This window comes from Aristolochia californica, unplaced genomic scaffold (assembly GCF_029961685.1).
Source record: "Aristolochia californica isolate CCGP_79_NKW_82.1479 unplaced genomic scaffold, dmAriCali1.0.hap1 SCAF_9, whole genome shotgun sequence".
Taxonomy (NCBI): Eukaryota; Viridiplantae; Streptophyta; class Magnoliopsida; order Piperales; family Aristolochiaceae; genus Aristolochia; species Aristolochia californica.
Window position 1 is genome coordinate 37,317,292 of NW_027182290.1, and position 13,692 is coordinate 37,330,983.

The 13,692-nt window shown below is 37.6% G+C and overlaps 3 protein-coding genes across 4 annotated transcripts; all 3 read left to right on the forward strand.

Annotated features, from left to right (window-relative positions):
• Positions 1–1,319: 1,319 nt before the first annotated feature.
• LOC137940924 (CASP-like protein 3A1) lies at positions 1,320–4,580 on the forward strand. The gene is made up of 3 exons (XM_068786037.1): positions 1,320–1,633; positions 2,211–2,346; positions 4,178–4,580. Exons 1-3 carry the CDS (start codon positions 1,320–1,322, stop codon positions 4,391–4,393), a joined length of 666 nt encoding a protein of 221 aa, XP_068642138.1. The 3' UTR covers positions 4,394–4,580.
• Positions 4,581–4,710: 130 nt separating this feature from the next.
• LOC137941991 (ultraviolet-B receptor UVR8-like) lies at positions 4,711–8,392 on the forward strand. 2 transcript variants are annotated; one of them, XM_068787649.1, is made up of 5 exons: positions 4,711–5,107; positions 5,216–5,413; positions 6,176–6,211; positions 6,376–6,500; positions 6,633–8,392. In XM_068787649.1, the coding sequence occupies exons 1-5, from the start codon at positions 5,017–5,019 to the stop codon at positions 7,968–7,970; spliced, it is 1,788 nt and encodes a 595-aa protein (XP_068643750.1). In that variant the 5' UTR covers positions 4,711–5,016; the 3' UTR covers positions 7,971–8,392. The 2 variants fall into 2 exon arrangements, with proteins under 2 accessions (XP_068643750.1, XP_068643749.1); XM_068787648.1 differs by lacking the exon at positions 4,711–5,107 and having other exon boundaries at positions 5,323–5,413; positions 6,384–6,500.
• A 4,385-nt stretch (positions 8,393–12,777) lies between these two features.
• Positions 12,778–13,490, forward strand: LOC137940925 (early nodulin-like protein 7). Its single transcript, XM_068786038.1, has 2 exons — positions 12,778–12,952; positions 13,147–13,490. Exons 1-2 carry the CDS (start codon positions 12,778–12,780, stop codon positions 13,488–13,490), a joined length of 519 nt encoding a protein of 172 aa, XP_068642139.1.
• Positions 13,491–13,692: the final 202 nt, after the last annotated feature.

The following is a 13,692-nucleotide window of genomic DNA, read 5'->3' on the forward strand; positions in this document are numbered from 1 at the left end:
GGTCCCGTTCTAATAACACTGCTTTACATGCTATTTAAACAAAATAGAGAATCGACAAAGGGAAAAACAGAAGAAGAAAATTGACCCAACTCCCGGTGGCAATCATATTAACTCTTCAGAAACTAGCTAGGCTTGCAACCAAAAAGAAAGTGAACTACTGTCGCTCTTTAGCACCTTAATCAAGGGCGTAGCTTAGAATTTAAGTGCTAGGGGGCTAAAACTAACTTAAAAGATTATGTTTGAGGAAGGACACTGTCCCCTTAGTCACTAAGGTAGCTACTCCCTCAGTTGTTCTTCCTCGACAACATTTTCTCTCTGTCATGCTGTTTGATAGCTACAATGGTTTCAATTCAGGGACTTCAAATGAATGGATCATAAGTCAAATGTGATTCAGAAAGAGAAAAAATCGTTCGACTTATGAAATTTTTGGAGTAGGAGTTGGATTGCAAGGTTTGAATAGTAGGTATGGATTATAGTTCAAATATTTCTCTTGAGTTATTTCATGTATTATGTGCTCTAAATACTCAAATAGTAAAATCATCTCCATTTTTAAGATGAAATGACAGACCCATTTCTGCACACTAGGATCAGATATAAGGAGTGGAGAGTATAGAGGGGAGGGAGAAAGAGAAATCACTTCGATGGCACAATCTTTGATTGAGTATACTGTAACCCCGCCAGTTCCCCAGTTTTCAATGAGTATGATTGGCTTCCTTTTCTTTCTCGTCGAAAATGAAATCTGTACTCACGTGTCCACAGAAAAGGAGAGGAATGGCGGAAAGAGACGATGAGTAGAACCTTACAATTCACCTGTATCTGGAGTTCCGTCATTCGTTGCGGCCGCAAAGACCAGCTCCAATTTCAGTGACGTTCTGGGCATGATTCGGAGGAGTTTTCATTTCGCTCCCAGCCACTGCTCAGTTACTCTTTCCATTGTCGCTCTCTGCACTTCTTACCAAACTCGTTGTCCCCAAATATTCTTCCTCTTCCCCACTCTTTCGCCCCTAATCAAATGCTTCTATTTCCGATCAGTTCACGTCGCGCCCGTGAAAGCGCAGTTTTCTCAAATCCTTCGGGCGTATGTTAGCACTGAGCAGTTCCTGTTGTTAAAATAAAAAAGAGTACTAGGACAGTCACCGAGAACGGGAAGCGGACTCTTGTGATTCACGGGCATGCCATTGGGCCCACCGAGTCACGCTTTTCGTCTTATAAATATGGCCAGTACGGGCAACCAATCTCCAGTCGCTGTCAAAAGCCTATTGAAGAAAAGGACGAACTCCAAAGCATAAATCGATAGAGACCAGAGGGCGTGATTTGTGATGACCACCACCGGCGACCGGAAACCTCCGCCCGAGGTTGCGATTCAGATGATCGAGCCCGCCAAAATCGCCGCGGCGGAATCTAACACCATGAGCGGACCTCTTGTGCCTGTCTCCGGCGGGACGAATCGCTGGAGGATTAATGTTTGTGGGAAGTCTGAAAGTACTGTTCACGTTGTTCTTCGAATTGTCTGCCTCTTATCGTCCATTGCTGCGCTCTCTTTCATGGTTACCGCGGAGCAGTCCGCTATCCTATCTATATACGGTTTCAAGCTTCCTGTCTACTCCAAGTGGACTTATTCGGACTCTTTTGAGTAAGGCTAGCTTGTTTGATTTCATCCCTACCGCTTTTATATATCTTCAAATGAGGAGTTCTTTCAGTGTAGTGGTGGTACTTTGCTGCTGATTATATAGGTTTATTTTGCCAATGTTTTGCACTTCTGCTTTCCTTTTTCTTTGCTGAAACTCTGGGTTTATTGGGAAAGAAGCGCATTCTTTCCTCGACTCATTTCTTTCAGTTTTCAAATACCAAAGGTCGTAAGCGAGAACAAGAAGCGATGGTGGTTTTGACGTCTGACTGAGAAAAATGTATGAGTTTGAAATTTGAGTGATTCTGTACGCTTTCTATTCGGGGGAAATCAAATTTGCGGCTACCAATAGGCAAAAACATTGTAGAGCAGGACGTATAACAACAATAAGAAGAATCTGGAATTGAATCTATTGGGTAACTGGATCGTAGCGACGTATAAACAGAGTTTCTAATCTCTGCCACTAGTGTAATGGAGGTCTTCCGTGTAAATTTTCAGGAGTCGGCCGTGTTCAGCTTGGATGGTTTCACGCTATCTGTTTTCAATCGAAATTTGCTCATGCAATTTATATTTTTTATGACAGATATTTGGTGGGAATCTCAGCCGCCGTTGCTGCGCACTCTCTTCTGCAGATGATCCTCACTGTGCGGAAGCTGCTTAAAAAGGCGCCTGTAATCCCTTCTCGGAGTCACGGATGGCTAATCTTTGCCGGAGATCAGGTCATACTCTCAAACCCTTGGAACATTATAATTAGAGTTTTTTACCAAAATAACAGTTTAAAAAAAATTATTTATGAAAACAACGACGGCGTAATCTTATTTTCAAAAATACCAAACTTTGACCAGTCCACTATACGTGTGGACAGTCAAATGTGACACATAAGCTTTGATTGCTTATGTGTCGATACCTCATTAGTGCGATATGGTAGTTGAATACATGGGCTGCCATGTCATTTTTTTACACTTCATTTGACATGTCATCTGACACGTCATTATCAATTTCCCTCTTTGCCCCATCATATTTTGCCACATCAGCTCGTGCCACGTAAGCCCTCTTTTATATTGTTTTTCGTTCTAATGTTTCTTCCTCGATCTTGCTCCTCTCCTCTCCTCTTGCCCTCTGCTACCGCCGCTCGGCCACGACCGCTCCCCTGCTGCCGCCGCTCGCTCTCGCCCTCGACGCCCCCCTCTCAAACGCTCTCTCTTCATCTCAGCCTCATCTTTCGTTCTTCTTCTCCGTTCCCTTCTGTTCATCCTCTTGCCGCCCCCTCTCTTAATACCCTATCATTCTACTCTCTTGTTGTCCCTTTCTCTCAAAACCGAAGCCCTACTCACCCCCAAACCCGATTTGAATTTCAGAAATCGATTTAGGAGGGTGATTTTTTAGGGTTTTTGTTAATTGAATATAATTATTATATTTAATTATAACGTTGATTTGAATTTAGGTGTTTAATTACAGTATTGATTTTTTTGTGATTTACTGTCTGATTTTATGTTAATGAAATTTCTGCCAAATTAAAATTATTGTAAAGTTTTGTAAGATTTTTAATTAAATAATATATTTTTTAATAATTTATTATTTTTTAAATAAGGTGATAAAAAGCATACAAATAAATTATATTTTTAAACACTAAAAAAACTTTTTTGTATATTTTTTTAATTTATAAATATTTTAAATCGATAATATATGGGTAAGACTTAAGAGTAAATTTTTTTCCATTTATAAATATTTTAAATCCATAGTAAATGGGTAAGAGTTAGATTATTTCTATTTATAAATATTTTAAATTTCTAAATATTATTATTTTATAAATAAGGTGAAAAAATATACAAATAAATTGTATTTTTAAACTCTAAAATAACTTTTTTGAATATTTTTTGAATTTTTAAATATTTTAAATCGATAATATATGGGTAAGACTTAAGAGTATGATTTCTTTAATTTATAAATATTTGAAATCCATAATAAATGGGTAAGAGTTAGATTTTTTCTATTTATAAATATTTAAAATTTGTAAATATTATTATTTTGTATATAAGGTGATAAAAAGTATACAAATAAATTATATTTTTAAACTCTAATATAACTTTTTTGTATTTTTTTAAATTTATAAGTATTTTAAATCGATAATATATGGGTAAGACTTAATAGTAAGATTTTTTCTATTTATAAATATTTTAAATCTAATTAATTTACTTATTTTATATTATTTTTTAAAATATGAAGAAATAAAAAGTGTAACGATTTTAATTAATAAATATTTTAATTGATATTAAATGGTGTAAAATAAGTAAAAGTTAATTTTTTAATTGTTTATTAAAAAAATTAAATAATTTATTATTTTTTATATAAGGTAATAAAAATGTATTTAATTTTTTTAAAATTTATTCAAAATTTTATCATGGCAGATGACATAGCAGAATACGTGTAAACTATAATGACATAACCGTCGTTGTTTTCCGAAATAAAAAATTTTAAACTGTTATTTTGGTAAAATTCTCTTATAATTAACACAAATTTTTATCTGAAGTCTAAATTGCCTTTTGTTAGGCATTTGCATACGCAATGATGAGCGGTGCTTCGGCTGCTTCGGGCGTGACCAATCTCAACCGCACCGGAATCCGACACTCTTCTCTGCCCGATTTCTGTAAACCTCTCGGAAGCTTTTGCGATCACGTGGCGGCCTCTATAACCTTCGCTTTCTTCACCTGCTTCTTGCTCGCTGCGTCTGCGATCGCAGACGTGCTCTGCCTCTCCACATACTGACAACCAGCTCTCTTAACTTCCAAGAGTTGTTTAACACGTAAATCTAACCTTTGTTTGTCTTGATGTCTCTATTATGGAGTTCTTCAGCACGACTTTCTTTATTTATAGAAGCGTCATTAGCAAGTATGCTGCAAATACTGGACAGCAGAAACACGAAAGAACAATCTGTTGACGAGACGTGGTTGAACCGTTGAAAATTCGGCAGATAACGACATTTTTTGTCTATTGATGCCAGGAAGAAACCAAACGTAATCGACTTTAAAACGACTCATTTGCGCATTCTATCCCTTAACCAAGCTTACTGCTAGTGGGTGTCTTTAAGTGACCGATACTCTGCTGCTCCAATTCGTTGCTCTCGTATTTCTGTTGTGGCGAAAAGGGTCGGCTCCTCGTATGGGGGTCCTTTAGAACCAGAAGATGCCCTCCGTCACGCTTTTAATCAATCTGAAATCTTTCTAGAGCAAAGTTTTCAAGGTGAATCAGTCTAAGACCTAATCTAGTTATTATTTCGGAAACTTAATTAACTCCACTTTGGATTTCTGCCCAATCTTAAAGACAAAGCGACTCTTTTCGTGTTTCAATCGAATCGTTCAGTATCTCTCGCTAAATCCACTCGCGGTGAGATGGAAGCCGACTATGTGTATAATTCAGGCAATATCTCGCATAAAATCGTTGGAATCGCTGCCGGAGAGGCTCACAATCTGGTTCTTACAGGTAAGAATTCCCGCTCCTAAAGTAAATCTGGATGGAACTAGGGCAGTACCTGTGGATGTTGGCTCTGACGTTGAAATTTGCGTTTGGATGCGATGCGACTAATTGCAGGAGACGGCGCCGTCTTTTCATGGGGCAGAGGGAGCTTCGGTCGGCTTGGGACGGGGAAAGAATCCGACGAGTTGTTGCCGGTGAAGATCGAATTTGATTTGAAGAAGAAAGGGAAGGCTTTAGGAGAGAGTCAAGAAGGTCATAGGCCTAAGTTTGTTGGGATCGCTGCGGGAGCTTATCATAGTCTTGCGTTGGAAGGTAATAGGGACTTTTGAGAGGAAACAGGATCCCTGCATTTTGTAGAGCCGACCGAGTTCCTTATAGTATTTACTTAGCTTTGTTTTGTTAATTATGTCGGACTCCTTACTTCTTCTCTTTCCTTGATAAGCCATAGTACCACAGAGCTGTTCTTATTCACATTTCGAGATCACCCATAGAAATGGAATGGCATGTCTTCTTCAAGTATGCACATGTATATTAAACGCCACAAGTGTCACCACATTGGGCGGTATAAACTGCCTAAATGCTTACGTTTGTTGAGCTTTCTGTAAGCTGCACTCTTTCCAGATGTACTGGCGGCTTTTCCAACCAACAACATGGAATGAACCTGTATTCTCCTCTTAGATCCATGAGAAAGCTCCACCTCGAACTAGGTGAAGGAGACTTATGAATAGTGATATCATAGATGCTTTTAAATAAGTTTTAAATTTTGTTTGCAAGAGGCTGTAGGCTCTTGTTTGATTGACTAGGCGATTCTATTTGTCTTCATTTCTGCATATGGCTGTAAACATGTCAGTTTTGTTGTTCTTGATTGTTTGCAAGCTGTTCATGCACAATTCAGGACACGATAATGGCAATGAATGATAGAGATCTTCATTTGCCATGACCAACATAATTCATCTAGTTCTTGTGTGACTGGAACTGATGTTTATCTCTATTTCCTTCACCTTCTTATCATGAAGCTGGCCTTCTAGTCAATATGTAAATTAGTGCATTAATCCTTGACTTGTTTTATGGCAGATGATGGTTCAGTTTGGTCGTGGGGCTATAATTTATGTATCCTTGCTTATTCAAAATTTCTTTCCAGTAGCTTGTCCTGTGCAAGTTGTTATCTTTTTATCAATTGTAAACCCTCTTCTGCAAGTTTTGTTGAACTAGGTAAATGGTTTTTTTTCTTCTAGCTAGTAGTTATGTTCTTGTTTTCATTGACGGTTAAATGGATGGCCAGCTTGGGGTGAGTGCAGAGAATTCTCCTTATCCTTGTTTTGTCAAACAATTCCTAGAGCTGGGTTCCCCTAGATCTTTGACAAATGAGTCCAACTCTGACAGAAAAGGTCCACTAAAGGTACAATGTTATCAACACTTTGTGTTTCATCTTTCTTTTCTTTTTTTAAATTTTTTGTGGAGAGAGATATAGAGACTTGGAAATCCTCAAATTGTGGTCTCTTGAGATATATGAAACAGGGTTTGGATGCAGGTATGCTCTGTTAAAGCAGGGGGAATGATGTCTCTTGCAATTGATAATCAAGGGTCCCTGTGGATGTGGGGAAGCTGCCCCCCACAGAACAAAAGTGAGGATGGGACGTTCTCTCTTATTAGCATTAATATCCCACAGCCTGTCTGGGATTTTCATGGCCATACTGTTGTTAAAGTTGCATGTGGAACTGAACATGTTGTGGCTCTGGTGAGTGCTGGGGAGACCTACATTGGGGGTGGTGACCTACTGTGCTATGCATGGGGAAATAACCATCATGGTCAGTTAGGCGTGGGAGATACTGAAACCAGATTCCACCCCGAAATTGTGGAGGCTTTTGGCCAAAAGTCTGCTTGGCTGGTCTATGAGATAGCATGTGGGGCCCACCACACTGCTGTTCTTACTCAAAATAAAGATGTTCTGGAATCAGAAAGGGGAGCATTCAGGTGCTGGACCTTTGGCCTTGGGGAAAATGGGCAGCTTGGGCTTGGAACCACCAATAGCATTTGCTGTCCAAAACCTGTGGTTGAGTTGCCTAGTGATGTCCTCCTAGTTTCAGTCGACTGTGGTTTGTTTCATACATGTGTTGTTTCTGATGCTGGTGATGTCTGGTCTTGGGGGATGGAGAGGGGTCTTGGCTTATGCCCTGATGTACGTTACAGTGGAGGTGATTCTGGAGATGCACTCTTTCCTTTGAGGATTACTGGTGACGAAATTCGTGTCTCTAATTTTCCACGCCCCGTTCAAGTTGCTTGTGGAGCTGCTCATACTGTCCTTGTGGCTGAAGATGGGTATAAAGTTTGGGCATGGGGTAGGGGATGGAGTGGTGTCCTTGGACGAGCCACCTTTTTGGATAGCTTTACTCCTTGTGTAGCAACGTGGCCACCTCTAGGCAAGAACTTTGATGATGAGAGAGGAACAGTTTCTGATGACCACATCATTGAAGGTGAAGGTGAATCAGAAAGAATAATTGAAATGAAGCAAAAATTATCTTTGGCAATGGAGGAGATGCAACTTGTACAGTCCAAGCTGGCTCTGATAGAACGCTATGCTAGCGTATTGCATACTTCAATCTTTGGGAAGCCTTTTGAAGAGAGAGAGTTGCCATCAACATTGAGGAACTGGGGAATGTTTAATGTTGAGAGGGAATGGGAGAATATGATCGAGTCGGCAGATGTAGGGAACCTGACTCGGATGGCAGTTTCCTATAGACACATGCTTGCAGAAGTTAAGGACAAGCTCATGAAGAGAAGGATAGAGGAGATGGTTAAGGAGTCGCTGCGTTCTATTTCTACACAGAACCAGGGCTCGGAGAATATGGGGCCATCCCCCCTTGAATAGGCTCTATATTTGGCATGAAGGACTACTTATAAACAGAAACGAAAGAAAAGATAGTTGAGTAATTTTCTTATTTCCAATTTCTAAGAAACTTGGATCATCTTGCCAATAGGATGCATTATAAAAGTATGGATTCGTCAAGAACCCATGCTGTTCATTCCGACTGTTTGGGTCTGAGCTTGTAACTTATGTGCTCCCATGTCTCAAATAAATGTTAAAGTGTGATCGTTGAGTGCTATTAGCGAATGCATAATGATAAAAGGTGCAGAGCTCTGAAGTTTGCGAGGTTAGGTAAGTTACTTGACTCCATCGTTGAGGCCATTGCAGAGAATTTCAAAGCTCCCCACTTATACCTGTGCTCTGAGATACTCAAATCAACTCTTTAAGTATCCTCCAAAGGAAGTATTTAAAAAAAAGTTTTGTACCTAAGCTCTAATTTGAAATTAATTGAGTACTTAGTATTTTTATCTTTCTGTTGCTTACATTGAAATTAATTTGTTTGAGTTCAGCTTAGTAGTTTCACATCTTTTAGACTTATTACAATGTGTTTTCTAAATCTCATTGTGTCTTTACGTTAAAATTTATAGCTTGAGATTTGAATTGAGTTCCAGTTGTTGTGGTAATTTCACATGGGATTGGGTGTATTGCATTTATGTTTTATTATTGTAACATCTGGCTGAGGGCTTATGTATAATTGAAAAATAAGTTAAAATTGCTAAGTTGTAAACCAATTTAAACTTGGATAAGCTTTTGTTGATGAAAAACCCTTTAGAAAGGTCTAGGTTCTTGTGCCTAATTATTTTTCTTTAGAAGTGTTGGGCAAGTGTTGTGGATTAGACCTTTGAGGTTTGCTATGGTGGATGTATTTTGGCTACCAATAGTGGATCCTTTAATTCCAAACAAAATATCTTTAGGAGTGGAATCACAATCTGTATTTTGGCTACCAATAGTGGATCCTTTAATTCCAAACAAAATATCTTTAGGAGTGGAATCACAATCTAAAATAATGATCGCAAACCACTATAAATCTTGGGGATCATTGTAGTTGAATAATTGAATGACTATCTTGTTTACTTGACAACTCAATACTAAAGACAATGTTCAAGCTAGATATTAGAAATTGGTAAACCCATTCGACCCCAACGGGGCTTATACTAGTAGGGCCTAACACCCTTATCTTGGATACCTTGCCTCTTTTTTGGCCAAGATTTTCTTCATCTTACTATCCTCTCTTCATTTATGGGCTTTTTTTTTCCCCTTTTTTTATAAGCTCCTATGCATTTTATTTTTCTTCGCTACTACCAATTTTATTTCTCCTCCATTATCATCTTCTTCACCTTTAATGATTTGCTCTTTTGGCACTCTTGGCTTCATTTTCAACTTGCTTAACTCTAGATGATTTTTTTTGTCTTATTACGTATGTCAACTTAAATATCTAATTTTGATAATAACAAAACTTAAGTTAGTACATTAATGTTGTAAATAAAGTATTCTAGGAAGAAGAATTGCACGTTGTCTTCAAGTGACACTCACACAAAGTCTATGAGGAAGAACAGGTTAAATCAACACAAAAGACATCAAACAAAAGGAAGAGCAAGTCATCTTGAAGAACATCTACAAATAATTGAACATGAAGAGTTGAAAATTAGAGTTTAAGCATCTTAATAATTCTATAGAACTCTAGCCAAGTAAGAGGATAACTAACTAATTTCCAATTTTTTAGGTAAAAGTGTGTATAAGGCATCAAAGTTTTTTTTAAAACTATGTTTTAAAATAAGGTATAAAAGTTTCAGATTTTGGCATTTCCTATGTTTTAAACTTATTTGAAAATTTTGCCAATAGGTAATGATCAATCATTGTTTTAAACGTATGATCAATTATGCAAAAAATAAGAAACTTTCTAGTACAACGGATAATTGGCCATCCTTTATAATACATGATCAATCATCCATAATACTACACATTAGGTTCATAAAGCATGAGCAATATACTCTAGGAAGCATGATCTATCATTGATATTTACTAGACTTTGTAAATGCATGATAGATGGTCGATTGATCATTAGGTTATGGGGATTAAAAAAAAAAACTTGTTGGAGCTCAATGATCAATCATTGGAAAGGTTTGATCAATCATCAACGCAAAAGAAATTTTGTCTAACGGTTTTAAACGGCTAGTTTTGCTACCAAACATATATATGGTGAGCATAATCAAGTTCCAAAGCATTCAACAAGCTATTATTGCGAACCCTAAGACTTCTACAATGTGCCACAAATTTTTGAATTAAAATCTTTGATATTTTAGCTCAATCAATTATGGCTTCTCAAGACAATATGTTTCTTCTAGAAGGGCAGTCAATCAATCGTCCACCAATGTTCAATGAGACAAATTATACATATAGGAAGGTAAAGATGAAATTTGTCCTCCAATCCATATATTGAAACATTTGACATGTCACCAAAATGGACCCTTTGATCATCAAAAGATAATTAATAGGGAGAGATATCAAAAGATTTTGGTGAACTTACCAAAGAACATAAAGGGCCAACTTAGAACCAACTCAAAAACCATCAACCTTCTTCCATGTTTCTTAAGACCTAACGAATTCAATAAGGTTTCCACTTCTAAAAAAACAAATAAATATATTAGATAAGTTACATCAAGTGACAAAGATGTATGAGATAAACTCAATGTGACACATGAGAGTTACTCTCTCAATTAAAAGAAGCCAAAGTGAATATGTTTCTTAGTGAATATGAAGCCAAACGAAACAATATAAAACGTGAGTAAAAGATTCGATGGAATCTTGAGTAAAATAGTAACCCTAGATACCACCTACATTGAAAAGCAAAAGTTGGAAAATTTTCTTAGGACTTTACCCATATAATAGATGCCCAAAGCAACAATGATATATGAGTTTAGGAGAGTTAAAGACATCACCTTAGAAGGGTGATGGGTAACTTTCTCTTCTATGAAAGGAGTCTAAGAAATGGGGCCCAAGAAAAAAAAATTGTTTTGTGATAGAGAACGTTCTACTAGTGATTCTAACATAGATGGCAATGACTTTGCCACTTTCTTAGAAAAATTAAAAGGTTTGCTAAGCTTAGAAAGGCAGGAGCTCAAGTATAATGAAGAGGTCAAAATAGACGAAGAATTGATAACGAAAGCAACCAATACTATAAATAATAGAAGCAAGGACCATTTCATTACTAATTTCCCTCTCAAGAAGAAAGAGGAAAGAAACTAGTAAAAAAACCAACAAAGAAACCAGGCAAGAAAACTTAGTAGAACACAAGATGAAGCTCTCTCATGTTCAAAAAGTTGAAAGGCAACGATAAATGAGGTTGCCAAGTAGGCAGACCTAGAAAGTTAGGTATGTATGTTCTGAATTAGAAGATGATGAGATGAGTTTGACGTAGATAAACTAATTATAAAAATATAAACCTTCTTGTTGAAAACAAAAAGTTGACCAAGATGTCCAATCAAGAAAAGGTTAAGAAGGAGAATCTTAATGTTATTCACAATGAGATAATCTCAAAGTTCGATGCCTTAAGTGATAAAAATAAAAGCTTAGTTAAGGAACATGAGTGTTGTATTATGGAGAAGTCCCATGATAAATGTGTTGGCTTTGAGGTACATCAAGCCTTAAAGGCTAAAGGTGAGTCTATAGAGAAGGAGAGAGACTTTAAGGAATTCTCATTGAGTAAAAAAAAAATTGAATATATTATTCAATTGCTAATTTGGTCACAAAAAGTTACACATAAAGTAACTAGTTTAGGTTTCAGAGGTAATACTAACACAAGAGAGGTCAACATTTTGCAAGTATTTGATAGTTGGGGTACAAATGTGTCCAGATATTCTCCAAGTCAAGAGAAGGCTTCAAATAATACCAAATGCAAAGAGATACAAAATGAAAATAGAAATGTGCAAAACAACAAGAGAAATGACCCTAGAAATTCTAGGAGTCAAGGGAACAAGAGTAGTTCCTTTGGTAAGAAAATTATTATGTGTAGCTTTTTGTAGGGAGAAAGCGCATACTAACAATGAATGTTGACATGAAAACAAGGCAGCTAAAAGATTTGGCCAAAGAATGTGACAACGGGAGTTTAGGGAGGCTAACTTTAGAGGACTCATAAAAAATGGTATCATACCAAGAGTTCTTGTAAATGCATATCAATATGAAACAAAGATGGTTTGTAGACGACAATTGTTCAAGGCATATATGTTAGGAGACAAAAACCTTTTTATACATCTAGAGCCCAAGGATGGAGGAACATGGTTTGGTGGCCATAAGTGATAGCTCATTATTAGGTCATGTTGGTATAGAACACTTCAAGAAATTCTCCAAAAAGAATTATGTGTCTTCAAAAACTAAATTTTGAAAATCAAAAGCTCTGTGATGCATACATAAAAGCCGAACATTTGAAAAACTCATTTCAGCTGAAGAAATTAGTAATTTCAACCCATGATATTGTAAACAAAAACCCAGGCTCACTTAGTTTTACGTAGACCCATTCACATGGGGAGATGGGTGTAGTTCGCCTTCCCAGTGATTTATCAGACTGACCCAGTGATATCCATGGACTAGTATTATAAGCTTATTCCAGCGTTATTCCAGCGTTTCCAACAGAAAACTAGTCGTTCACGTTCCCCACTCATCAACTTGTAACTTCCAATAACCAACAAAAAACCGCTACTTCTCCAACTCTAAAACCCACCTCATCTTGCCCCCCTCCTCCTATGAAGGTTGGCGCCATCTTTACCACCCACCTTTTCTCCTCTCACTGCTCGAACCTTCTGATAAACGAACAATGGCGAAGGTTGTTCCTTTCGTGCTTCTTTCTGCTGCCATGGTTGCTGTCGTCGCGGCTTCGAAACAATTTGCAGTCGGCGGGAACGAGGGTTGGCAAGAGCCCCATGAAAATGATACTGGATTGTATGCTCGTTGGGCTGTCAAGCACAGGTTCCAGATTGGTGATTCACTCTGTAAGTGGGATATATCAATGTGTTCATTATCTTAATTCCTTCCTACTTCCATTGAATTAAGAGAGAGAGAGAGGGAAATAAACGCCACTACTTCGTTCATGGCTTCTCTTCGTTGCAGTCTAAAGACTCTCAAAAAGTCTGTGCCGTTTTCAAACACATTCTTTTTATTCACTATTTTTTTTTTTTTAATGCAGATTTTCGTTACACAAACGATTCAGTCCTTTTGGTGGACAAAAGAGGATACTACCACTGCAACACGACTAACCCGATCGCGACTTTCAACGATGGAGAAACTGTGATCAACCTTGATAGATCCGGTCTCTTGTATTTCATAAGCAGCTTCATTGATCATTGCAACAACGGCCAGAGATTGATCGTCGACGTGCTGACACCACACTTGCAGTACTCTCCACCCCAACCAGCCTCACCAACCCAATCTCCAATGCCCAGCTCTGCGGCCTCAATTTCTGTTTCTATTCTTGCCATATTTATGGCTACCGCTGGCTCTGCACTCCATGGACTGCTCTCTCTTCAGTAAACGGGCTAAAGTTGTTGTAGGATTTTCTTTATAATTGCGTTGTAACTTTCAGTCATGGGGTCATTAGGTGTTTTGAGGCATTATCTCAGACTAGAGAGTAGTGAATTTAGTTTTTTTTTTTTTTTTCTTTTTGTTTACTGTAACTGAAGTGCATGATATATCTTCGGACTTGATTAATTTATTGTGAGTTTGTTTCTGTTTC